The following is a 25882-nucleotide window of genomic DNA, read 5'->3' on the forward strand; positions in this document are numbered from 1 at the left end:
TAAGCTGTTGCTTTCCCATTGTTTTAATCAGTGTGTAGAAACAGCTAATAACAAAACTAATCACAGGAGGAGAACATTTTGATTGAAGATAAAAGTTCACTGCAGATAAGAGAAACGGGAGAAACTCAGTCAACCTCTGTTAATTATTAGATTCCTTAACACCAGATACAGTTTAATATATTTTCTATTTATAGACTGTTCTTTTTATTTGCACTATTTCCAAAGCTTTAATCTACCTTTTATTAAGCTCTTTATAACCTTTCAGTGTTGATAAATGTGGGACTGGGGAAAAGGGAAAAAAAAGCCCGTAAGAATCGCAGTTTGCATCTTTAGTAAAAACATACGAACACTTCTTAATGTATGAAGAAATGTGCCTGGATCCATCAGGTCCTTGCTCAGAAGCAGATGTCAATTAAACACAAGCTCTTGGCTCACTATTTTCTTTTCTTGAAGCTCATGAAGTGACATGGCTGCACAGGCAGACACGCTGTCCTCCAGGAATGCAGGAGATGTCTGCTCCTAGGTGAATTGTGTGGTGCTGACACCTCCAACAGTTAAGATTCATTCTCCTCCTGCTGTATTTATGCATTCCATTTCCATGTTCTGAGGTGATCTTTGGTGGTGCTTTTGCTGCCATTAGTGCAGCAATTAGACAGTAAGCTTGGGAGCAGAAAATAACAGCATCAATCACCAGGAAGACACATTGGGGTATGCAGGCAAAGGGAGATTCCAGCACAGACTGAGGTCCTGCTGTTAGACCCGCTCCAACCAGTTCCATCTCTGCTCATAACTGGGAACTGTAGTAACAAGTCCCTGTTTTACTCCAGTATTTTAATTCAAGGAGTTTTGTGAGCTAAAAATGTTTAAATACAGACTAAACAGCAGAGTATTTTGCCACTATTTCTGGTAGTTTTGTCCCAGACATTTGGTTTCAGATCTGTGATTTCCTGTCAAGAACACACAAGTGTGAAATACTTGTTGATCCATTTATTCAGTTTCCTCCTGGCTGATCGTAGCCATTCTGACAGAACAGACAAATAGATTTGCTCCTTGTTTTTTTTTTTTTTTTTTTTTTTTTTTCCACATCCTTCTCCATCAGCCTGGAAGCACAGCCCCAACTTCCCTGATGCTGTGCTTAGGTCTTTATCACTTCTACACCCTCACTTCACATCCTTTATCCTCCTTTTCAAGGCTTGCTAAACCAATTTCACACAATACCCAGGTTGTCTGAAATGCCACAAACAAACTCTCATTATAGCAGCTTCTGCAACTCCATCTGCCAGATGAAAATGATACATAATATTTAGAGAAACTATTTTTGAACAATTCAAACTCAATGAACACTTTACACCATTCTTTAGGACATGAGATACATCAGTGACAATTGCACTTGGCTACTCCAGGCAGCATTTAACCATTTATCTACAACACATCTCAGCAAATCATCTGTTTTTCCAACTCATGAACAAACACTGCAATTTGGAAAGGGAACAGCTTTTTATCATTCTTATTGGGGAAATGACAAATGTAACAGCTTCACGTGATCAGAAAAAAATCCTGTAACATCAGCACAAGACTTCCAACGCAAAGTAATTTCAGCAGGCTAACAAGTCACTTTTCTCTGACAGACATGTAGCAGAACACTTAATTGATGTGCCCTTTTATTGCAAAACATACAAAGCATAGAGCATCCCTCCAGTCTGACTAGAGCAATGGGATGCAGCACTGCCAGGAAAGAGCTGAAGAATGCAAACTTGGCACCACACAGTAACTATCTGTTGATGCATGGAAATTATGAGACATTCAAGGGGACAGGTCCCAGGCTCCAAATCGTACTCGACTCTTCTATTGCCCCCATGTGATTATAGCCAGTTTGCTCACGATTCGCTGCTCACTCTTCTAATTGGATTCCTGCAAAGGGCAGTTTGCTGTGCCACGAGCTTGTCACTTTATATCCTGCTTTAACTCCAAACCACTCAATTAATATTAAATTCCATTTATTATAAAAGCATTTGTTTCTACCCATAAGATGCTATCAGCAGTCATCTCATTAATATTTATTTTTACAAAGCAGCCCACTAATGTTAACATCTCAGATACTGCTAGTAACTTTAAAAGAGGAAAATTTGTGAAGCCAAGAAGGTCAAAACAGAACATGAGCTGTAACAGAAAGCATCCAACCCATATGAATTTAACTCCTTCTTTGCAGAAAACTGAGCAAAGACAATAAGGGTGGTGGAGAGCAATGACAATGTTAAAGTTAATCCAGTCACCAGAAAAAACAAGGAGTCAACTTGCCAGCACATCTCTCTCTGGGGTGGGGAGCTGCTGTCTGGCACACCAACTTAAAAAGATACTGCCAGGAGGCATGGATGGGGAATGCTCATCTGCTGCTTTATTGTCCCATGAGCTGGGGTCTCTACTCTCTAGGTTTAAAAAAAAAAAAAAAAGAGAACTGTGGGTAACCTTAAATCCCAGGCTAGGGTTGGTTTAAAGCCCTTTTTCCTCAGCATTCTTTTCTGGTTTAGCATATGGAATTAGCCCAGCCTGTTCCAGCTTGACAGTGTGCCAGTCAATGGGACTCCACACTCGCCATCCAAGGCATGAAGGAGGACAGGGCTGCAGATAGGGTTTCAGTATTTTGGAATTCTTTTGCACACTTTCAGTACAAGGAAGCATTGCTAAGGAAAGAGAGGACACTCAAGTGCAAGCTCAAATCCCACATACAATGCTGCAACCCAGCTGCAACCCAGCAAAATCTCAGAGTTGCAATAGAACTCAGCCCTTTCCCCATGGGCCTCACTGCAGCGTGGTCTGTCACAACCACTGGTGAAATGGGAGCAGTCCTTCTGTGTTCAGAAGTGCCCAGATGCTTCACACCCAGAACGCTTCCCAGAGTGAGATTACACATTCAGACATGGTGAGATGAAGCAGCTGCTGAAAATGTGTATCAAATACTGTGATTTCTTCTCTTCTGCTTTCTTATTCTGTGTATCTTGACTAAAACTAAGCTGCAGGAACAACAAGTGTCTTTCTAGCAGTCTCCATCTAATCCTATACACCAGGGAACTTCTTCCATGTAGCTTTGTGAATACAAAACCAGTGATGTTGAATTCTAACCTTCTGCTACCACAAAGAGCTGAATTAGTTCCCTACAGCACATCAGCACTGCTTTTGAAAAGGCCCAGACTGCAAAAAAACAGGCAGAAAGTAAACTTACGGGCCTTTAAAGATATCAGGTATTTCCTTGCAGTGATGGCATAAGAATCTTCTTCTCATCAATTTTTTTATTAATCAGAGCACACATGGCAACTCCCTGTGTGGCACCACTCAGGGCTCACCCCATCAACATAAAACCTTGCGAAATTATCACCTCGGGTTTACCACTGGGATAACAACGCTTTTATTCCTGGAATTAAAAAGATGAATTGTCACAACCTGGCAAAGCAATATGCAATGGCAGAAACCTAACTCCCAATACTGTTTCAGTGCCTTTTTTCTTCCCAGATTTTTCCCACATTTGCTACAGGATCCAGCTCAGAGGCGCAGAGGAAGGATTCCTGTTGCACTACTGTCACCTTCATGCTCTTGATTTTTGGACTACTGTTTTGGAGATTTTCAAGCACAGATGCATTCTGGATAACAGCAAAGACAAGCCTGGAGGCTCCTGCTTTAACAGCCAAATACACTCTAGAGAGCTGCAGAGGTCTTGCACGTCCCAAAATTCTTGTCACTACCACCATGTTAGGTGGAACAGAAGATTCTTCATTGTCCACTTTCTAGAAGCTGTTTGTGTGAGGACCCGAGCCAAGGTTATTCTTTCTCCCCCAAAGAGCTGAACAGGTATTTTTACCATCAAGAGAGTGGTGTGGCTGTGAAGTGCCCAATCAATTCCGAAGAGACATCAGAGTCCTGGTGCCAGGTCCTTATTCACAGATGACAATCATTACTGTAAGCATAAGAAAAAGGGTTCTGCCCTTCTGACTGTGGCCAAGCACTCCACCCGAGTTGGCTTTGCAGTGATAAATGTCACGTTTACAGCGGGTTTTGCAAGACACCAAAGTCCATAATTTGCTTTCCAGGGACCTAGGCTTGATTATCAGGAGAGCTAGAAGCATTCACCAAAGTCTAATGAATAGAATTAACACATAATTTAAACGGGGTCTAATATGTATGCAAATGAGAAAAAGTTAAAAATAAGAGTTTAAGCCATAATTTCAGAAAATGCAGACTGCATCCTTATGAAACATGAAACTTCCAATTCACCTCCTATCTTTACATCTATGTGAGCTGCTTTGCATGTGAACAATAGGGTGCATCAAGCCCATTTTGATTTCTATATTTGAACTTGGACTTATAAAATGGATTATATTGAAACATGAATAATATATATGCTAATTAAAGACTCTACTTAATGACATAAATAAAGACAAAGACCAACAAAGGCTGATTTCCATTTGCAAACTTCCTAATTACTGTATTTTCCTTTGGAAAGCAGAAATGCTATTTCCACAGTCTCAGAAAAAAATGCACTATTTCTTGGCTCAAATTAAAAATAACTTCAACTTTTTTATTCTTTAGGATTGATCTACACAGAGATACAGTAGTTTTGCCTAGATAGATTCAGTATTAAATATTATCCAAGTCAAACTGTGGTGATTTTTGCATGCAAATGGTGTTAATTATTATTAGATTTTTCTCTAATAAGGAATTACTGTTGATAAATATAGGGTGCATACACCTCTCAATATCACAAAGTATGTGTAGAGTCACTCTGGCAGATGTAAACCAAGCAAATGTCCTCGATGTTTGATAGGCTGTTAATCTCTCTCCTTTCCCCCTCCCACTCCCTAAAATTAGACAGAACAAGGGCACAGTACAAATGTATAGTCGTAGGGAGACAAGGCATTAGCAGAAAACATGACTACAATTTCTGCCATGCAAAGCATATGGAAAACCTTGCTTAAAGAGTAAAGATTGCAGGAAAAGCCCTTTGAGGTTAAAAGGATTATTTGTACCTATAACTATGAGGAAAGCAATGAAAAATAGCTCATTCAAATGAATATGAAGCCTGCAATGATTTCAGAGCCAGGAGAATCTTTTGCTGCTGCTGTGCAAATGTTGGTTATGGGCATAAAGAAACCCAGATTCAGCTTTAACTCACAAAACCAGCATTTGCAGGCTCTGAAAAGCAAACTGCAAAGCAAACCCATTTACTCCCTGATTGAAATGGCACCCTGAGTGCTTCAGAAGTAAGGAGCTGTATGAATGGGAAGAGACTAACCATACTGGTACATTTATGTCCTAGGCTTTTATGAAAAAAGATTCCAAAAAATCACAGGTATGAGGGCTGCATCTTCACAGCTTTAACTCCATGTCTGTAATACCAGCTGCTATTACCAATGAGCACTGAAATGTAGGAAACTTAGAAGACTCTGAAGAGTAAATGATCATTCTTTTGAGTTGGGATGTGGCTGGAAGTCCTCTGTGCCCTCAGTCCTGCTAGCACTGTACAACTGCTACAGTCTTATCCGTAACCCTGCTCCTGGGAGAGCACAGCATGGGAGAAGAGGCTCTCCCTGGTCCCAGCCCCACATTCTCTGCCCTTGTGGTGGCCATTCCCCCACACAACTCCTCTCACCACTACTGGAACCAGCTTGGGGAAACAAATACCTTAAGAAAACCTGGAAACTAGCTGGAAAGCTTGCAGGCCAGTTTACTTTGATCACTTCTGTAACAGCACAAAATCCTCTTCCCTGACAAACCACTTGGCTCCCAATAAACCGTGAGGTTGGCTGATGTAATTTCCCACGATGGGGAGAGGAGATGCACCCCTCTGCCTGCCTTGCAGAGGGGCTGTTCTCACACTCCCACTCAAACCCCACATTTATGACAAATATCATCATCAGGAGTAAACTCCATTTCCTGTCTCCATCCACTACTAGTGAGGGATTTGCTCTAGCTGAGGAGCACCTAGACCACCAGCCTCATGGCTGTGCAAAAGGGAAGACATCCCTTTAAAAATGACTTGGAGAAACCCACGTGCAAGGATTCAGTGTTGTAGCCCTGAGCCCCACCTGTGGCACGACAGAATATGCCTCAATCTGTAATTGCTTACAACATATTTGACAAGGGGGTGAATGAGATAAGCTTGTGCTGCTACAAAACATGAGGAATTTTAGTAGCACTCACTGGAAACTTTCTGATGGTGGTTAGAAAACAGTTTTAGAGAGTGAATCACTGTGCAGAAACACATCAATTTAACCATTCATTTGCTTAGAAGGAAAATAAAAACCTAATTTGAGCCTTCTGGGAATAGAATGTTTGTCATTACTGAAAAATGTTTTATTTTCCTTTTTTTTTTAACATTAATAATAATTTTAAAATTCCAATTGGGTTTATTTCTATTACTTTATAAATGTCACTTTCTAGGATACTTCAAAATGTTTTTATTCTATTTTGGAAAAGACAGGATTTCCAAAGCATGAAACTACCCACCAGTCAAGACCCAGGCATACCACCTACGCCTGCTTCAGCTTAAAAGTTAGAACTCAAATGGATTTGAACCTGTAAGTCAATAAAATACATGCTGTTCGTAGCAATAGAGGAAATGTTTACTTTTAAACAAACAAACTCAGTGTTCTACAATAAATGGAATGAATTCACATAATTGCAACATTTCTAACAGCAGCACAACATGCATTGTTCATTCCAAGGACTTGGTTTTCCCTGAATTCCACAGGTTTTAAGAAAAGTAAAATTAAGTCCACCCCTGCTTGTTATTGTTACACTAGTCTGCTGATTCCTAGTACTTATCCAAGCAGTTAAGATTGCTGAATTGATTTAATATTCTTACCCTATAATTTTACACTCAGACCACATCCTGCTGTGAAATAGCTAGTGCTAATGTTAGTCCAAATGCTGCTGTGGGACTTAGGACAGCACAGGGCCCTTCAATAGCTATATTTTATGGTTACAAGGAGAGAGAAAAAAATATAATTTATCTGGTTGCTGTGGTTAATTCACAGTTTCACAGCAGAAGTATACTGTTCCCTCTGGGTACATCTACTTGTATTATAGGATATTTCATTCACAGTTTGTCCAAGACATTCCTTTAGCTCTGAACCTACCAATTTATGAGAGTGAATCTACTCCAGAGATACCTGTATACACTTTAACACATACACTTACACACTAAGAATATTATAGAAAATATATAAGCTAGCAACAGATCAATAGAAAACATAAACTAGCAACAGATCAAGCAACAATGGGTTAATAAATTGTTTCTTCGAGCTGAGAAGGGGAACAGACAAAGAATGCATCCATCTTCTTAAGAACTAGTCTTTTTTTTTTCCCCATGTGACTTAATTTCACAAAAAGCATTTGTGAAATTTGTTTATCTTTTAAAATACCTATCATAGCTTTAAAAGCTGGAGTTCAAAAATTTTCAAGCTGTACAAAAGCTTTCTGCAGAATAACTTAAAAAAGACCTAACAGATGAGTAGAAGAAGCCAGTGGTACCTGGGATCCTCTACCACTGTGCTTATCAGAAAACCCATACTCCTTGTGGCATACTATTTCTCAGCGCCTACAAACCAGTTCTTAATGAGGCTTAACTAAAACATTTGAATATTTAAACAATATTTGTTCAAATTTATGCCTTGTAAACTGCTGTCTTCAATCCAGCTACTGCACAGTTAAAATCTTGCTCTTTTTCCCAAGACCTCACCATTACAGCAGTGGCATTTCCAGAAAAAAATACCTACCATTAATCCATTTAATTAGTTCCACAGAAACAAAACAAAAAGATCAATTGTAGCCATGCTGCAGATCCCTCCTTGCCTGACCTCAGCTGCCCTTGCCCGCTCCCCTTTGCTCTCTCTGTAGAAGAAAGCATTTCTGGAAATGTTAGGGAAGTGGTGTTACACCTCTAAGCAAAGTTCTGAGGGCTCTGGCAACAGCACTCTTTCAACTTGTTGCCAAGAGTTTTGCATAAAAATCATCCCCATTTAGGGGAGGCCCGTGTGGGACTGTGGGCAAAGCACAGCTAGCCTAATGTCTCAGCTCTTATGGGACACGTATATAGCAAATTACAAATAAAAAAAGTATACTTTCTTTCTTTGGGAGTTTTCAAGGTCACCAGCACATTATTTTGAATTCTAGTCTTCTACAACTGAAGCACATATTCTCCTGTTGTTTTACTTAAGATGGCATGCTTGACATTATCTTTTAAAATAAAGGTGATGCAGATCTGGGTTCCCATTGAGTTCAATGGCCACATCCATAAAAGTGCCAGTAGAAAAGGTGTTCATTCAGCTGACCCACGTGGTACAAACGTTCTAGGAGCTGAGGAATATGCACAGTTTCAGAGTAAGAGTTCTCATTTAAAGGTACTGTTAAAAATAATGACAATCCAGCAGGCACCAGTATTGCCAGTGCTGGGATGGGTGGTTTCACAGCTGTGAAATATCAGCTCTTTGAGCAATCGCCATTCCCCCTCTCCTTTGCAAGAAAATAATTTAATCTAACAGACTCTCCAGGGATGTCTAGATTCAGTCACCCTGGGTGCTTGCTCAGAGGGTCTTTGCCCTTGGCACAAGGGGTGGCCTCACGCTGGCACTCGCTGTCGATAACGGGGCGGTATTGACACATGCAGAACGGATGGTGCCTTAGATAACACACAAGGGGTTCAATGAACTGCAGCTATACCAAAACCTTCTCCTCTGTTTTGTTTCTAAACTTCAAATCATTGTTGTACTCTTAACTTTTCCCTACTTTTAGGCTCCCTGCTGCAGGAGAACAGATGGAACAAAACTCGAAACAGATTTTTTTTCCATCAACCTGTGGGTCTCCTGACACGGTTGTCCTCTGCAAGCTGCCTTTGCAGTTTCTTTCCTACCCATTTGTGTCTTCCTTTCACTCTCCCCAAAGCTAGAGACCCTCCTCTCTCCTCCCCCCAACCTTTAGATGTGCTCTTCTATCAGCTTCATGTTATACGCTTTAAACATGATGCATTTCTTCCAAATGCTTTTAAAGCTCCTAGTCTGTGATTTACAGGACGATCGATCACACTACACCAGTTCTTCTCTTTGCTCACGCTTGCACACGTGCTTTAAAGCTCACACCACCGAGCTGCAGAGAACAGGTCTCGAAGCTCCCATGAAGACATCCATCAGGATCAGTGACGCCTGATGGATGTCTGCCTAACCTTGTTTAGGGAACCTAGAAATGATAGAAATTCTGCAGACCACCACCTTATTGTCTTTCCTATCTGCCTTATTGTCTTTCCTATCATGAAGCTTTTTCTAATGAAAAATCTAAATTTCTCTCTTGCTGCAATTTAACCCAAAGAGGAGTCATCCCCAGCACGAGTGCAGGGGATCACGTATTCCTTGCAAACCCTTTTCATGTACTAGAGCATTTGCTTCCCCTCTCTGCAAACAACCTTGCCTGCCCATCTGGTCTAACCAACTTTCTCACAGAAAAGGTATATCACACAAGAAGAATCATAGTCCTCTCTTAACTACACCTGGAGATGTATCAGCCCGCAATAAATGTGGATTTGATTTTTGTTTACAGGACAACTGAGAGGAGCACACTGCTTCATGAAATTCAGATGAAGGCTGGACATGTGTGACACAAGAAGAAGCTGGCTTCACATACCTGGCAAGAAACAACTTGTTATTGCAGCTGCATGCTCTCAAGAACCCATTTAAGGTGATACAGGTTCTTCAGTCATGCAGACTCAAATTTGCAACGGTAAGGACTGATTTAGCTAATACCAGGTATTCAGGGGTCACTCTGTTCACATCAATGGGACTATTCAGGTCTAAACTTAAAGAGAAATCTAGACTGTGCTATTTCCTTGAAATGGAACATTCCTGGGTCAAAATGTGCTTATTGATTTTTGATGTTGCTCCTGCTGCTGTATAATTAGGATTAAAAGTACTATTTTCTGAGCTTTGTAGATATCCTGATAGTTCTGAAAATCACCACTGATCTGCATTTAAGCTTGGCAAATCCCTTTCCAACTTCCTCCCTTTCTCAAGACACAAATTGTTCGTTTGTAAAGCAGCAGCTCACTATTGTCCTCATCAGTGAGGAAATGGAAATCTTGTAAAGTTCTGGATTGCAAGAAAAAATAAAAATAGTGATAATTAAAAAGAGTAAAAGTAACAGGCATATAATGAGAGAACAAGCCCCTTTCCACAGCCTAGCTCTGAACAGATCATCCAGCACGCTGAAAAAACAGCTTTCCATCTGTAAATCTGTCTCTCTCTTTTTGTCTAATGAGCATGAGTTAGGCTGTTCAAAAGCCCAAATGGGCATCTCAGGGCCAATTCAGCAGCAGGGGGTCCGTTACTATAACAACTGATAACTCCTGTGATTTCTGAAAGGCCCTAAAGTAGCCATTTGGGAAATGGTTATTGAGCACCAAGTTGGGGAGGGACAGTGGGGCCTGGCGTCCCAGCTGCGCTCGCCTCCCTCAGCCCTGCGTGCACAGAGAAGACCCCGGCGCTCCATCTCCGCAGCAAAGAGGCGGGCCGGGCCCTTTTCAGCTCCAGGAGGGAGGAGAAGATGAGAGCCCAGGAGCGGAGAGCGGGCGGGACAGTGCCGGCAGGCGCCGGGCTGGCCTTGGCACCTCGCCCCCCGCCGCCCCAGGACGCGCCGGGCTGGAGGAAAGAGCGCGCACCCCTCAGAGAAGTTCTCCTATCGATTTTCCTCGCAATGGAAGAATGACGAGCGTTCAAAGAACGACACCAACAGCTAGAACAAGCAACTGGCAGCTGCCCTAAGCTTCAGGCTCGAAAGCAAGCTGCCTGCCGTAGGCACAAAGGATGAGCTTTGCTCCCCACGTGGGATAAGAGGGAGATGATCATAGGTCTGCTCCCCTCTAATGAAAACGAGCAGCGCTTTGAGATACAGCACACACAAAAGGGCCCGATATTTCAGTACCTTTACCTCCAGCACAGGCAAGATCAAACACAACCTGGATCTTCTGCACCAAAAGATGAAGTCCTTTTCTTGCATCGCCTAGATTGAGGCAGGGAGATCAGAGTGCACCAAATCAGGCTGGGCTGCATCTGACTTGCCAGGCAGTGATCTGCCCCACCCCTCTGAGGCCTTGTCACCACATGATGTGGCCATTCCCAGAGGAAAATGGAGGCATGCCCTGTTCAGTATGAGCAGGGCACCTCTGGTTATTAAGGAGGAGATGGAAGCTGCAAGAGGTTTCAGACGTGCCACTCACCTCCACGTTTCCCCTTGTGTGGCTGTGGCGTTGCCTGTCTCCCAGCTCAGGAAATCTCTCACCCTTGTCGGCTAATTCTCTTCACTGCCTGTGATGGCAGGAGTTGAGCTCTGGGGCACTGCCATCCACAAGCTGACCACAAGTGCCTGGACGTGGTCCTCAGGCATTGCTTGGGGCAGCATCAGCATGAGGATGCCCATCCCTCCTGCCTCATGCCGTCCCCTCACTTACACTGGTACATCTCTGTCTGATCACTGCCTGAACCAGACTGGGAGCTAATCTGTCTTAAATCAGGGCATGAAAGTCCCCCTCTGTGTTGGTTTTATTTTTTAAACATGGATTATTTCTCAATCTAGCTCCTCACATGGTTGTACAAACATTTGCATTGGTATCACAGAGGGCAGAACAAGGGCAAGAACGGAGAATGCTGCTTGAACTGCCGCTGCTGAAATAAATACTCATGCAACTGCACCCAAGGCATTCTTAAAATCAACATGCAGGCTCTCAGAAAGCCTTACCACCTAGCATCCTCCACGAGTGAGAAAATGAGCAGAATCACAGATATTTTTGGAGTAAGCTGAAAGCTGCTTTTACCATTGTAAGCAAGCAATTTTACAATGGTCTGTAAATTTGCAATGTTCCTTTTTCAATCAGTACAGTAGATGAACAACACATTGTGTACTCATAAAATAAAACCTAGAGATAGGTTCAAATAACAGTTTAAGCACTTTTTACAAGCTGCTACAGGCAGAAGTTCCTTTTTCTCTCCCAATGTATTTTTAACACTATCTTAGCTATGGAGCTGTGCAAGTTCCCTAGAATTTAACACCAAAAGGCAGTTTTCCAAAGCATGGTTATTAGACATGGTAACTACAACAGTATTACAAACTTATTTACAAACACAGCTGATCAACCTCCATTAGTGCTATTTTACCAGTGAAAAAACTCACAGACTGAAATATTGAACACCTAAGCTTGCTCCCAGTGAGATCTTTGCTGCTGAGTTCAACAACAATACTGTCAAACCGTAAGTGACTTGGCCCTGGGTCACACAGAAAATCAATGACTGAATCAGAAAAAGAGCCCACATCTTCCGGTGCTCAATGTCATTTCTTCCGCACAGAAAGTCACTGCCAGAGAAGAATGAGGCTGTGCCACAGGACCCATCCCAAGGATTCTGTTCAGTTCAACAGGATGCTTAACAAAAACCTAAGAAAGCTCTTGCTGTCTACTAAATTCTATAGGGTTTTGCCTAAGGAAAATTAAAGGCATCTTTTTCCCAAGCTGTCTCATATATGCACATGACTATAAACAAGCAATGCAAGCTTGCTTGCTCTTTGAAAGGCAGCAGCTGTGTTGTTCCAAAAATCCCTCCTGAATGTAAACATATTAGCACTGTATAAACAGCTTGATTTAATAAGAAATGCAATACAATATTCCCGCTTTGTCTTTGGGATCACGATGTTGATGGCGGCAATAATTCAGAGGTGAATTATAGTATCTGTTCAAAAGAAAGAAAAAGAAAACTCTCCAGCTATAGTTGTGAATTAATTTCTTCCTCTCAGCTGAAAATGAGAAATGGCTATAATTTAGTTCCCATTTAAAAGTTGCTGTTGGCTAAACTCTAAAATCTTAATTGCTTCTTAATATTCTCTCCTTATTTTCCCCTTTGAAACCACATTCTATAGCATTGTACTGTTTAGATTAAAAACCAGAATGGAAAACAAACCGTGGAAGGTCACCAGTCACTCCTAAAATATGGGAGTGTTTTTTTTTAAAACGACTGAACTTAATGTGCATCGAAGTATTTTAGTTGATTTTCCAACTCTAGTCACCCTCCTGCCCCTCTGTGAAAAAGAAAGTGGCACTGACTGGGTTTCCCTTAAAGTGTCAATACTCAGGACTTGTTCAATTTGCAACAGCATATAGTGGAAGTGCTAGAAAAGGCATGTTTCAAACCATATTATAGCTCAGCATGCTACAGGAACTCGCCTTGTTGAAAAAAAAAACTGAAGTCACACTCAATCCCTAAATAGTTTGGAGGTCACTACCAAACACACTGCAAATCTCAGAGCTTGTAGAAAAGGCTGTGAGAATAACAGTGGTAAAGACTGCAGACAATCCAAGTCAAATTTTAAACTGACCTTGAAGAACTGTAGAAGGATGTCATGATACTAAGTCTGGGTATAAAATCACAGATGCAAAACAAATGCCCAGAAATGCAAAAATAATGTGCTTGGGAAACAGCATGGACACATTTCAGCGGGCTCGAGATGAGCTCGTAGCGCTCCAGTGAAAGATCCTCAAACCCCAGTGAATAGTTCTCAGAAATACTCGGTGGTTGTCCCTACAGCACACAGTGTCAGGAACCAGTATGAAAGGAATGAAAGCAGAAAACGAAATACCACTATGCCACTGCAGAATTGAGTCGTGAATCTGGTCTCCTCACCTTTTCTGTCTGCTAAGACTCAAATTCTTGACTTGATGCTAAAAGAAATCAGTTTCAAGCACTAAACGTCCTGGGAACAACACTGCCCTTCATCAAGCTCACAGCAGCTCAAGGATCAGCCAGGCCAGCTTCTCCTCAAGAGGAATCAAAGACGCACAGAAGCAAACTTACACTACAGCCATCATTGTCCCTCCTGCCCAAGAAGCCCAACTGCCAAGCAGCCCCAGCAGACGTTGTGGCTGCTGGTCATCCCGCAATGACCTCACTGTGCTCTCCTCATTGTTCTGGGATAAAAGGCAGGGCAATTTTTTGCAGGTTCATTATGCTGACCCAGTTTATTTTCCACTCTACTAACTTAAAATCACATAGCCCTCTTTGCACAGTGGTGCCATTAAAAGTACTGAATTCAGGAAACTTTAGTAGAAAGGTAATTCAGAGCTGCTGCTAGCCTGCAAGTTCCCATCCCTTTTCATTACTGAGGTGGCCATCATGCTAAAAAGATGGAAAGACCCTTTCTCTTCAACATCAATCATATCCTTTCGCCATTTGTCCAGGATCCACATGGAGAAGGAACAGAGAACAGCAAATTATCTCTGCAAATACGGGAGTCTGGCTCAGAAGTGGCACAGATCATTTCCAAATATATTCAATTACAAGAAGTCTCTAATGAACACAGCATGGAAGCTCAACAGATAAAGAAAGGAAAAGCTTCATCAAGTAACGACTGCTTCCTATCACTCTCCTTTTCAAATAAAGGGAATAGAAAATGAAGCTTCCTTACAACAAGACATCATCACAAAATTTATTTCATTGCTGTATCACGGAATGAGTTACAAAGCACCCAGAGATAAACACTTTGCCACGCTTTCACAAGCAGCTTCCCTAACTCCTTATTTCGGTCCCTGGATAATAGGGCACCGATGCAATACAAACAAGCAGAAGGCTTCTCTCTGCTTCATTGTTCTACTTATGTCACCTCTGGTCTCAAGTCATCTAATCTTACAAATGCTCAAAAAGGCAAAAGTGAAAATATCATTTGTTTTACCCTCAAAATGTATTGCCAAAGGGTAACTATCTCCTCTGCATTTTCTAGCTCTCTGGGTTTTGTTTTGTAATGCTTTTTCTCACACAGAAACAAAGAGCTGCTGTGCAAGAAAGGACCCCTTGGTCCAGCCTGCCTGTCCCCTTGAGGGTTATCCTTTCATAACAAGTGTTTCTCTGCTGTGCACTTCAATACCATGTTTCCCTTCCTGAAAAATCTGTCTCAAACTCGTTTTCATGCCATTTGCTTTGATGGTGTTATTTAGCAAATTATTCCATATGTTGCCCATTACATTTTAAGCTAAGTATTTCTTTCCGAAAATCCAGATCACTGTTCCTTTCAAACTTGTAAATTAGACTCCACAGTGTTAGAGGATCTGGTTTTTCCCTACTTTAAAACCACTCAGAGACAAACATTTTATTTTTCCTAAGGAAAGGTAATCACACTGAAAAGGGCACACAAAATACTACTTCAATGACACGGTCTGTTCAACGTGAAATGTTACTGTAGACAACTTCTGTTCTAGGTGCTTGTTAATTTATCCTAAACCATGTTTACTTTTTTTACACACTTTCAGACTTCGACTCCTACATGACATGCTTTCCATGTCTATATTAATTTTTAATCCCTACCTTTTATTCTTTTTTAGTATCTATTATACACAAAAATTTGATCCATTGCTGTCAAGAGTATTAATGACAATGCTATAATTTTACCCAAGCCACAGATGAATGTGAAGTATTTGTTCATATTATGGAAAGCAGATAAGAAATAATTACTGTCCACATGCAAAATAACAAACTTTACTGGAAAAGTAATTTGGTTTCAGCTAAAGTCTTTGTTCATGTATCTTCCTTGATTTACGTGCATTTTGTTATCATGAAGAAAATAAAAATTCTATGACGTGGATGGTTTGGAATTTTGAAGATAAAAGGTATTTAACCTTAATTAACGTGTCTTAATTATTATGATCTACAACAGAAGCCAATATTTATCAGCAGTTAGTCTCTAACTATTGGTCACCAAACCAGTACTTTCAAAATTTAATCTCCTCAGGGGCAGTATTGTTACCCTTTGAGGAAATTAAACACTAATTTTACAATTATTTTTCTCAATCCATTAGGGAAATTGCAGGAAATGGGAAATATTTTCCAAATAATAAGAGGCACCAACGTTCTACTTGATAATAGCTGTTAACATTTTATTTCAAAACCTTTCCTCCTTAGAAGAGCATTTCGTATCAACGCAAGATAAACTTTACTAGCCCCTCATTATCCCATTTACTAGCCCCCATATCAGTGCTTCAGGATATACCATATTCTTTAAGGGCTTGCCTAGTGTGAATGTGGCCAAGTTTAGTCCTTCAAATGAAGAAAATATATACTGAAGGACAGGATACCACAAAGCAATCTTCAGAACCTTTCCAATTTCAGCTGTTTTGCACATATCAGTGCAATTTTATTCATTGTCTTACTGCAATGATGTTAATTACTTGCACATGTTAATAGAAATGATTTTCACAAGGCTATTGTCATCTACTTATTAATAGCCTTTCAAATGTTTGCAGCCTCAACAATTTGGCCAATTAATTGTCAGTAAAATGGGTATACTGAAAAAAAGCTTGGTAGTTTTTAAATTGATTCTGCAAATATAATAATCAATGGACTCCTATTTCTCATCAAAGCTACTTTTCTGTTTCCCATCTAATTAGATATTGAAATAACTCCTGAATACCTTCTATGAGGCGAATCCCTGGTTAATTTTCACTGTCAGACAAACGAGGTGTCTTTGGGTTCTGATTCTGGCGCAAGAAAGTCCTGCAGGTTTTAACTTATTCTAAATTGAACGGAGATGGATTTGCTGATGTTAATCCTGGTCTCCACCACCCAATCAATGCCCATTGGTGTAAAGGGCAGTATCTCTTTGTAAGATGTGCTCTTTACGTTCACGACCTTGCAGGCTGCGCTTCTGAACACTTTACCAATGCTAAAGAACTCCTGCTCAGAGCATTGCTATGTAATGTGAAGCAGGCTTATCCCCCTTTCTTGAAATACAGTCAATGGAAGAAAAGAACTGCTTAAGATCACACAGGACGTCTGTGGAGAAACCACCCACAGAACCAAGTCCAGTCTTACTGAGCTTTTCTCCCACGACCACCTTCCTGAAGGCCAAAGCAAAGACACCTTTTTATTGCTGTATTAGAGGGACTAATTCTGAAAATACCTGCTGGCATCACAGCTGCCTCTATTGTTGCTAAAGCTCTACCAAGCTCATTCTCATGACACAAAAATCAATGTTTTAGTCAGTGGAATAGTTAACCAACAGAGCTCTTCTAGCATCCAGAGAGTTATCTAATGCATCTATCAACATAACACCGAACAATATATAAACCAACAGGACCACATTAAACACCACCTGAAGTGTGTTTTAAATCATAATCAGTTTCCAATCAAAAGCAAACAGGCTCACCTCCAGTAGACAAGCACAGCAATGAGAAGAATGAGGCACACGAAGGTCAGTGCTGAGACCACAATAAGCGGGATGATCCACTCCATTTTACCAGGAGAAGGTCTTGTGGCCATGCTGGAGCTGTTCTTGTCAGCTGTGTGTTAAACACATAACAAAAACAGTCACTAAATGGAAAGAGAATTACTGTATGGAAAAACGTGTAAGCAAAACAAATAGCTTGTCCATTTTACATGGTATGAGTAAACAGCAAGAATCTTGTAACTGCAGGGTGGGACTCCATTTGTCTTTAGTCTGAGACATAAGAGCACGAAAGTATGGTGTTTATTGCCACATATGGCTTGGAATTTACTACTGCCTGTAATTACAGCCTCATAGACAATTTTAGGACTCTATCGTGCAAGCACCTATTATCAAATGTGGAGTACCCCACTGAGTAATTTCACCACAGTAACAAAGTAAACGCTTTGCTCGGTCACCAGTGTTTGCAGATAAATGCACTCTTTCTCAACACTACAGGACAGCCCTGTTTGCAAAGCTCAGTGTAATACTTCGCTTCAGAAATAAATTTCTTGGTCACTATCTTAAAATAAAAAATCCTCAACATGTTGGGTGTCATGTCACATCATTTGCAGAATTGTCACAATCTGGTGAGTTACTGCATGCGAAAGCACTTTTTAGCATATGGATTGTCAAGATGGATGGATGAATGAATGGATGGGATGTGTTGTAACTGACAGAAGAAATCATTATGCCAGAGCTTTTGAACGAAATTAAAGTTGGTCAATATCCTGAGCTCTGGCCGAGTAACTCCGTTTCACCTCGCACATGACAACCTGCTTAAATTACTGTATCATATATAAGATGAATGTCTAGAGGTTCTTCAAGTTCTGGAGCCAATAAGCATAGACACTGTATCAAGGTATTTCAAAAGACATCTAATTTGTCCAAATTCACATAGACTTGACAAATAGTTTTACACAAAATGATAAAAGAAAAATACAGAAGCGGATTCTGTATCTTATTCATGTTTCCTAGCAAACAGGTGGTAGTTGATCAATACCTGTCAACAGGATGTAAAGGCAAAGGATTAGTGTAAACAGCTTCAGGTTTGAATGTGGACTGAAATGTACGCACTTGACTTCTACTTGTTAGCCTACGTGAGTCTTTCCTTACCAATGTGCTTCCTTGCCCTCATTCAGTGTTGTATTATCATATCTTCTGAAACTGCTGCAAATCCTACCAGAAGAACATAATTGCCTTTTCACCATAGGCAGGGAAAACACAGATAATTGGAAGTCACCAGATGTCACATAATATGAAGTCATACTCTATTTTAATAGCATTTAGATTATACTCCTCCATAGGCAGGAGTAAAATTCAACTAACATGGAAGTAAAGGTTAATTGTAAATGCTTTTGCCTGACTGCTGAAAACAGAGCAAGGCTGCAGGCTGCTGCAAGCCCAGCAAGAAATCTTTCTAGTTTTAAGAACTAGGCTGATGGAGGTAATGCCCTTTAGCAAGCAGCCTAAATGAGGTGCTAATCAGAGGGATGTTTGGGGGAAGCGAACGTGCACTGAGTATAGAACTGATCAGAAGAGAGATGAGTAGCCAGTTGTCTCCAACTTCAGTAAGAGGGCTACCGAGGTGACCAACAGGGCCACTTTGCAGAACAGGCACCCAACGCTGTGCCGTGAGCACGTGGAGAGCTTCGTCTTCACACCACCCTAATAATGTACAACACACCATTTTAAGACACGCCTTTGATTTCCTTAACTAGCAAAGAATAAGGAAAAGAACAACCCCAAAATTAGAGCAAAGGCTTATTTTCTGTATTTGCCATACTTCCAAAAATCATAAGCTCCAAGGCATCAGTTTTTATCGGTGCACTTCAAATAATTTAACAGCATGAAAAAATTAAGCCTGTGAGGTAGGCATTACTAATCAGAATGGTAAAAGGGATAAAGAAAAAAAACCATGCAGTGCAATATAACTTTAAGAGAGAGAAAAACAGTCCCATGAACTTACATTCATAGGACGTTGCTTCACTCCTCTCTAAGGACAGTATTCTGTTTAATTTCACCTCCACACATTTCAACACAAAAACGTATGTTTCTGTTTGCATGGGAAGAAAATTAAATTCCATTGTAAGCACAGCATGGGCTGGAGTCCCAATGCACACTATTAAATTCTGCAGTGCTCACAATGCTCCTCTTACTCAGTCTGCTGTGGAGAACACACTTATCAGACCCTGCCAACTCCCTGTACCACAGATGTGAGGATAAGAAAGCGTTCAGTATGCTGAGTGCTAGAATACCAAATGCCATTCCTGCATGCTGATGGCTGGCCCTGAAATTCCAGTTGGGAATGCCCAAGCAGGGATGTGCTTCAGAAAAAAGGGACTGCTTCTCTGCTGGTTTTGAAGGAAAAGTCTTAGGTGTTTTCTACTGCTTAAGTAAAGCATTGAGAGAGCTTAAACAAACCAATGCCAATAAAAGTTTTACTAAAATGACTGTTGGGGCCAGAAATACAGCAGTATAGCTGGAGTGTTGGTGCCTGTCTCTTGCATGCCACGGCAGAAGAGCCTAAGAAAGGCAACACACTGGATAACTTGGAAAAAAAGTTAAAGAAAACACACACACAAAAAGACAGATCTTTAGAGCTTCCTGTTCTCCTGTATAGCAAAATATTGGAAAATAAAAAATAATCAGCATTTCACTCTTTTAACAAAGCAAGAATGTTGAGCCTTGGTAGTGTCAACAGCATATCCTTGTAACGGTGCCCACCATACGCTGTGTTTTGGGAGGGTGGGGAAGCTTGAAAAATGGACCAGGAAACTCCATTTTTGCTAAGAAATGTAAACAGTTTCTAGTGGCATATGCCTTCGTTGAATTAATTCAGTTTGCCTTTTCTGGCTTGGAATTCATCCCAGTAGAAAGGAATAAAAATTATTACAGCATATCTGTTTCAGGAGGTCCCACACAATACAAGCCCTGGCACTGCTAAATCCATTCCTGTGTCTGGAAAAATCCATAACTCCTGTGAGCCACCCATTCAGCAGTTCCACCCAGGCCCTTGCACACAATGTTGGAGGGCATCAGGCAGTGAGGGAGGCATTGGCAGTGCAACTCTTGCGCAAAGGTCAAGGCAAGAAAAGAGGCACTCTACAATTGATGAAATGTACTGTTTTTCCATGTATTCTTGGTAATTGATTCCTAGGAAGAGAAACATGTTTATTCCCCTTAAGTAACATTGCTTGCTATAATAAGCAAGCGCAGCTGTAATATATAACCTATCTTCCTTTATCACCCCTTGCCCTTGCACAAGCTGCCAGGACAAAGTTCTGTTTGTTGTACCATTGCAGATCCCGTTAAATACGACAACAGGCGTGTTGGGCAGGCCAAAAGAAAACTCCCACTGCTGGACTGCCTCAGACCATCCACTCTCTTCAAAGAACGACACCTGCTCGTCTTTCCTTTCAGTAAATGAAAGTGTGGAGTTATACAAAGGTATCAATTCATTCTGGAAAACAATATCGGCCATATTATTAAACTACGAAAAGGCGAAAATGTACGTTCCTGAAGAGTATGACCTTTGACACAAGCTCATGTCATTGTGCAGCTATTTTCTCCTGATTTCTTTAAGGGCATCCCTGCAGTAGTCATATTCATAGGCTGTGCACAAGTAAGCATGGCTTTTCACTGCTTTGTAAACAGATGCCAATCATATTTACTCCTGATGTTAGATATCTGAAATTCATACTGGTTGCAAATATCAAATAATTCAGTCCCTTGATTTTCAAGCTGTTCTGCTGTTCACTCCTGTAAGTTGCCACGCAAAATAGCTCAAGTGCCACATGAAAACACAGCTTAATAATCCTTGCCACAAATGGAGAAAGAGAGAATTACACGAATGTTTAATTATCTTAATGAGGTTACCCCCAAAAGGCTTTTGTAACCTCAGACCTGGCAAAGATTGTTCTCAAAACCAAAATTCAGTCTCTGCGAAAAGCGTACACCAGGCTTGAAATTTAACCCTGCACATCATGACCTCTCTAAAAAGCCTGCTCGTGGGAGGAACCTGGGAGAAGCGGGCGAGTGCTGGGGAATGAGAAGACCTGCCTGAAATTTGGATCAAGGGCCAAACTCATGTCTCTATTCTCAGTCTCAGCTCATGGCTCAGGCAAAAGCCCCAACCGGGTATCTATTACTTTGCTCACAACAGCCCAGTTGTTATCTCCTGTGAAATACAAAGGATCTGCTTAACTATCCAGCACAACTAACTGAAATTCTGTGGGATAATATCTGTTCTAGCCTGACTAAACAGCATCATGCTGGTTTTATTTTTCTTCCCCCCCTCCTTTTTTTTTTTTTTTTTTTGGGTAGAGCATCATTCTAATTGCTGTTTTTCTAATTTTCAGGTTGCAGAGTTGCAGACAATGCTGAGCAGCTGCCTGTGTAACAGTTGCAGATCAAAGGTACAATTAGTCTAATTGTGGGCACCAAAACAGAGAAAAGGATGATCAGGAAAATGAAAGAGGAGAATGCAAGCAAGCGTTCAGTGACAGAAGAAAATCATTAGTGTTGGCCGATACCACCACACAAGAAGAGGCCAATGCCATTTGGAAAATAATGACATGGCCTCAGGAGAGGTGTGTGTGTGTATGTGCGTGTGAAATAAGCACTAAAAGAAAATGAGCCTTGCTGTACTAATTGGCCTCGCACTTTCCCTGTAATTTCTCATGTGTTCCCTGTTCTCCTCTAATCATCCACACTCATGAGTACTTCCCCATTCAGTTATCTCCTTACAACTGCTAATTTGATGCTATACAATTAATTTTACAAGTGTACATTGTTATGAAACAATTTTCTACTCTTTAAAAATGATGAAATCTTCTACTCACAAAACCATTTCTGAAACCATGACAGCTTTTAAAAACCTGTTTTCCTGAAGAAAAGATGCATCTAAAAAAGTTCCTGTTCCTCTATGGGACACGGTAAGCTGCAGAGGTTCTTTCTGCCCACTTTGGAAGTGGCCTTCACCCTCTTAACTGTTCTGATGCTTTCAGGCACTTCTGGCAATGTGCTCCTGGCTTCGCTGGTTGTTGTCTTGATTTCAGGTTTATCTTCTTATGGAAAACCTTTCAGGCCCTTTTTCATAGGAAGAGGTCTTGCTTATGGTGGGGTTTTCACTGAAATCAGCTTCTTGCATAAGCTAGGTCAGATCTGTTCGCATGAATTGCAAATTTACATATTTTTGTGGAAAACAATTAAGCTGAAACAACTAGTCTTAGGCTTCATGCTAGTGTTTGTGCCAGTTCATCAGCTGGGGATTTTGCTGGCATATGTCTACGGTAAACTAGATCTAGCCTGGAGAAAAGCTTCTTCACCTGCATTACGAAGAGTTTTCTCACAGCAGTAGCACTCCAAATAGTCCAATCAGGCCTTACTCAAACACATCTAGTAAAATATTTGGGCAAATCCTATGTTAGGCAGATCTCAGCCATCCACTGCAGATGATGCAGTGACTGACGACACAAGCCTGACCACACAAGTTGCGAAGAAAAGAAGGACTTGCCTGAAGAGACTTTGAAGGACAAGATCCTCACACTTGGCACAAAGAGATTCAGATTGAAAACGTCTGTCCCAAAGAAGTAAGAAACATCTCTAAATGTTCTCAGAGTTAAAAAACACTAGCTCTCCCCCAATGTATGGACAACAACTCATCAGGTTTGTGACTAAGCTAACTTCTTTCACCTGGAGGGCAAAGACAGGGAATGAGCCCCTACCCCAAGGAAGATTCCACAAACGGACTCTTCTTCATCTCTGAATAACCATTCCCAGCCCTTTTGCTGCTGAGTGTCCTTGTCAGAACACAGAAGGGCCTGGGAGAGGCTTGTCTGGGAAGCTGAAAATAAGGTACAGTTCCTTTTCCTCATCCCAGGTATATCACCAGAGGTTTAACTAAGCTTTAACTAAGGTTAATTCAGGTGAAAAAGGCAACTCTTTCACTTCTCTTTTCCCCCAGCTAACATGTGCTGGTTGTTTCAGATGCCACTTCCTACACATGGAAGCCGTTTTTGTAAGACACAGTGATCTTAGTAAGTTATCCTCCCTCCATGTGTAAGCATGGAAAACCTAATTTGCAGAGTTCTTTCAAGGCTGATTGTCTTTGTGTGCAGCCTTCAGGCAGGGTCACTTCAAGACTCCAAGCCTACAAGTGATCAGAGCTCTTAAAACATGCTGTCTAGTAGGAAGCAAAGCTGTATTGAACCACTTCCAGTGATAGTTCTCTGTATGCTAAGAAGAGACAGAAATCACTACAGGCTAATGGGATGAAATTCACAATAATCAGTAAGTACTTAGCAATATTAACAATATTTGCCCATCTCATTGATTTTAATCTTTCTCATCTTAACTTCACCATGAATTAAAAACCAACCTAATAGTAATCCTTTTGTTATGAGCTAAGAAACAAGACCAACTGCACATCTTTCCTCCTATTTAGTAGGCTGACAATAAACCATGAGGCCCTTTCTAGGTCTTCTATAAGGGACACTGTACTTGGGCCATCCAAGAATCTGGCACATAAGTAACAGAGATGCAGAAGGCAAGAAGAACAATTATTTCAGAGGCACATTTGCCCAGGCAGATTGAATTGCTAGGGTTTGAACCTAAATGGTGCTGAATGCTTAGTCCCAACAGGGCAAGTTCCCTCTTCCCCGATAAAAAGGTGATGAAGGCAGGTGGCATGTTGAAAGCTGAGTGACAGGCATCTCAGACCCCATTAAGTGGGAGCACTGGACTTTGAAGATTTCCAGCTGAGGAGTAAGAAAAACAGCAGTGTATTTAAAAAAAAAAAAAAAAAAAATCAGCACAACCTGGTGCAGGTTTCTTGGCTTCCACATTGTTAATCTGTTCTCTTACAGAACAGTTATGATTCACAGCATTAGAGTCAGGTCAGCATTTCTGTAACAAATGTTATTAAAGATGGGATTTAGCTTTGTTTTTTAAATTGGTTCTGAGCTATAACTGAGTGCACAGTGTCTGCATTTTTGTGTTTACAAATGTAGGGAAAACTAAATATGTAAGGTTTTTTTCACAGTACTCTAACTCTAGAGCAGCTTTGATGGAAAAACAAAATTACAAAACAGTCTATAGATTAGCAAAATAACCAATAGCAGAAAAAAAACCCCAAACAATACGCACTATCTTTAAAATGCTGTAGTAATACACATAATCATTCAGATAGACTCATTGCTTTCTCTAAATCTCAGTCCTTGCTCTGCAAATAAATCCATATGCATGTGCTCCATTTGCTCCTTTTAGTTATCTGTTTTGCTCACCAGTGCCCAGACTTCCCCAAGCAGAAACATGTGTGGATGCAACCAGACTTTCCAGATAGTAGAGTTGGGAGCACCATGAGATACCTGTTTGCATAGGCCTGTGCAGCAAATCCTGACCACACAGGGCTTGGGGCACGTGCAGATCACCGGGGTGTGCTTCCAAAAGGTTGTATTTGCTGTGCACATACTGCGGAGTTGCTACATACATCCAGAGTTGTGTACAGGAGCATCAGTAATTCTCCTCAGGACAAACATAAGAAATACATGAATTCTGCTTGGCTAAGATTTTGGTTTTTCACAGGAAATGAAAGGTAATCCTAGCGCAAAAGGTGCTTTGCCGTGTAAGATCAGAGTATGTAGGTTTTGTGGTAAGAAATAAACCAGTGATGATCCTGTATTTGGGAGAATATCTCAGAGCCCAATCAGGGAGAATCCTGCAGGTAAACTAAATTAGCCTAGAGCATATATAACAGCCTTCCCATGAAACACCAGCTGGGCACAGCAACCGCTCTTCCAAATAAATTTCTCACTTTTTTTTTTTTAAAAAAAAAACATTCTTAATGCATCGTGCAGGAGGTTAACACTTTCTCACATTTTCTCTTCTAGTAAGCAGTACAAGGAGCATGGACCTGTCTCAATAAAACAAAAGGATGAGCCTTCCCCTCTCCTCCCCCAGGTAACGTTTTGTGGGTTGAGTCCTGCGATGACTGACCCAACGAATGAAGCCTGGCACCACAAAATTGCTTTATCTACTAGAAAATAGAAAGGAATTTGGACTGTTTAATTTTTCAACATTTTTATGCTGGTAAAAACAGTTTCCCTGGAGCTCACTCACCTGGGTTAATGGTAATGAATTTGTTATCCGAGGGGTATTCCTCTGGAAACCTGTCCTCCTTCCGAGGAGGTTTTCTTGTTGTCTCTGGTCTTCTTGGGATCTTCCCCAGGTAAAGTTCGTCGGTGAACGCTGGCGGCACTTGGGTGGAAGGGAGTGGCTGGGGCTGAGCATCTGCTTTGGCAAAGCTCTCCTCCTCAGGACCTCCAGCCGTGGGGACAACGTTTTGGTTTGGATCTTCACCCGATATGGTTTTATTTCCTTCCTCCTCGGCAGTCTGGTTGGGGGAAGCTGTGGCCACACTGGGCTCCGTGCTATTGCGCTCCTCTGCAGCCGCTGTTGCCCTGTTTTTCTCCTTCTTCTCAGCATCCTTTTCTTCCTCTTCCTCATGCTCCCGCTCCCCATCCTCACTTTCGCTCTTCTCATCCTTCTCTCCCTCCTCGGCTCCCTCGACGTCCTTTGTCAGCGCCGAGTCCCGCTCCGGCCCCGGAGA

General features: G+C 41.3%; 1 protein-coding gene across 1 annotated transcript in view; it reads right to left on the reverse strand.

Annotated features, from left to right (window-relative positions):
• PTPRG (protein tyrosine phosphatase, receptor type, G) overlaps positions 1 to 25876 on the reverse strand; it is a gene marked incomplete at its 5' end in the record, with an annotated part of 75648 nt that extends 49772 nt beyond the window's left edge. Inside the window, 2 exon segments of the mRNA XM_008938011.1 lie at positions 17215 to 17347; positions 25393 to 25876. Coding sequence (XP_008936259.1) covers positions 17215 to 17347; positions 25393 to 25876 — 617 coding nt within the window.
• Between the last annotated feature and the right edge of the window lie 6 nt (positions 25877 to 25882).

Source organism: Merops nubicus, unplaced genomic scaffold (genome assembly GCF_000691845.1).
Source record: "Merops nubicus isolate BGI_N331 unplaced genomic scaffold, ASM69184v1 scaffold31703, whole genome shotgun sequence".
Classification (NCBI taxonomy): Eukaryota; Metazoa; Chordata; class Aves; order Coraciiformes; family Meropidae; genus Merops; species Merops nubicus.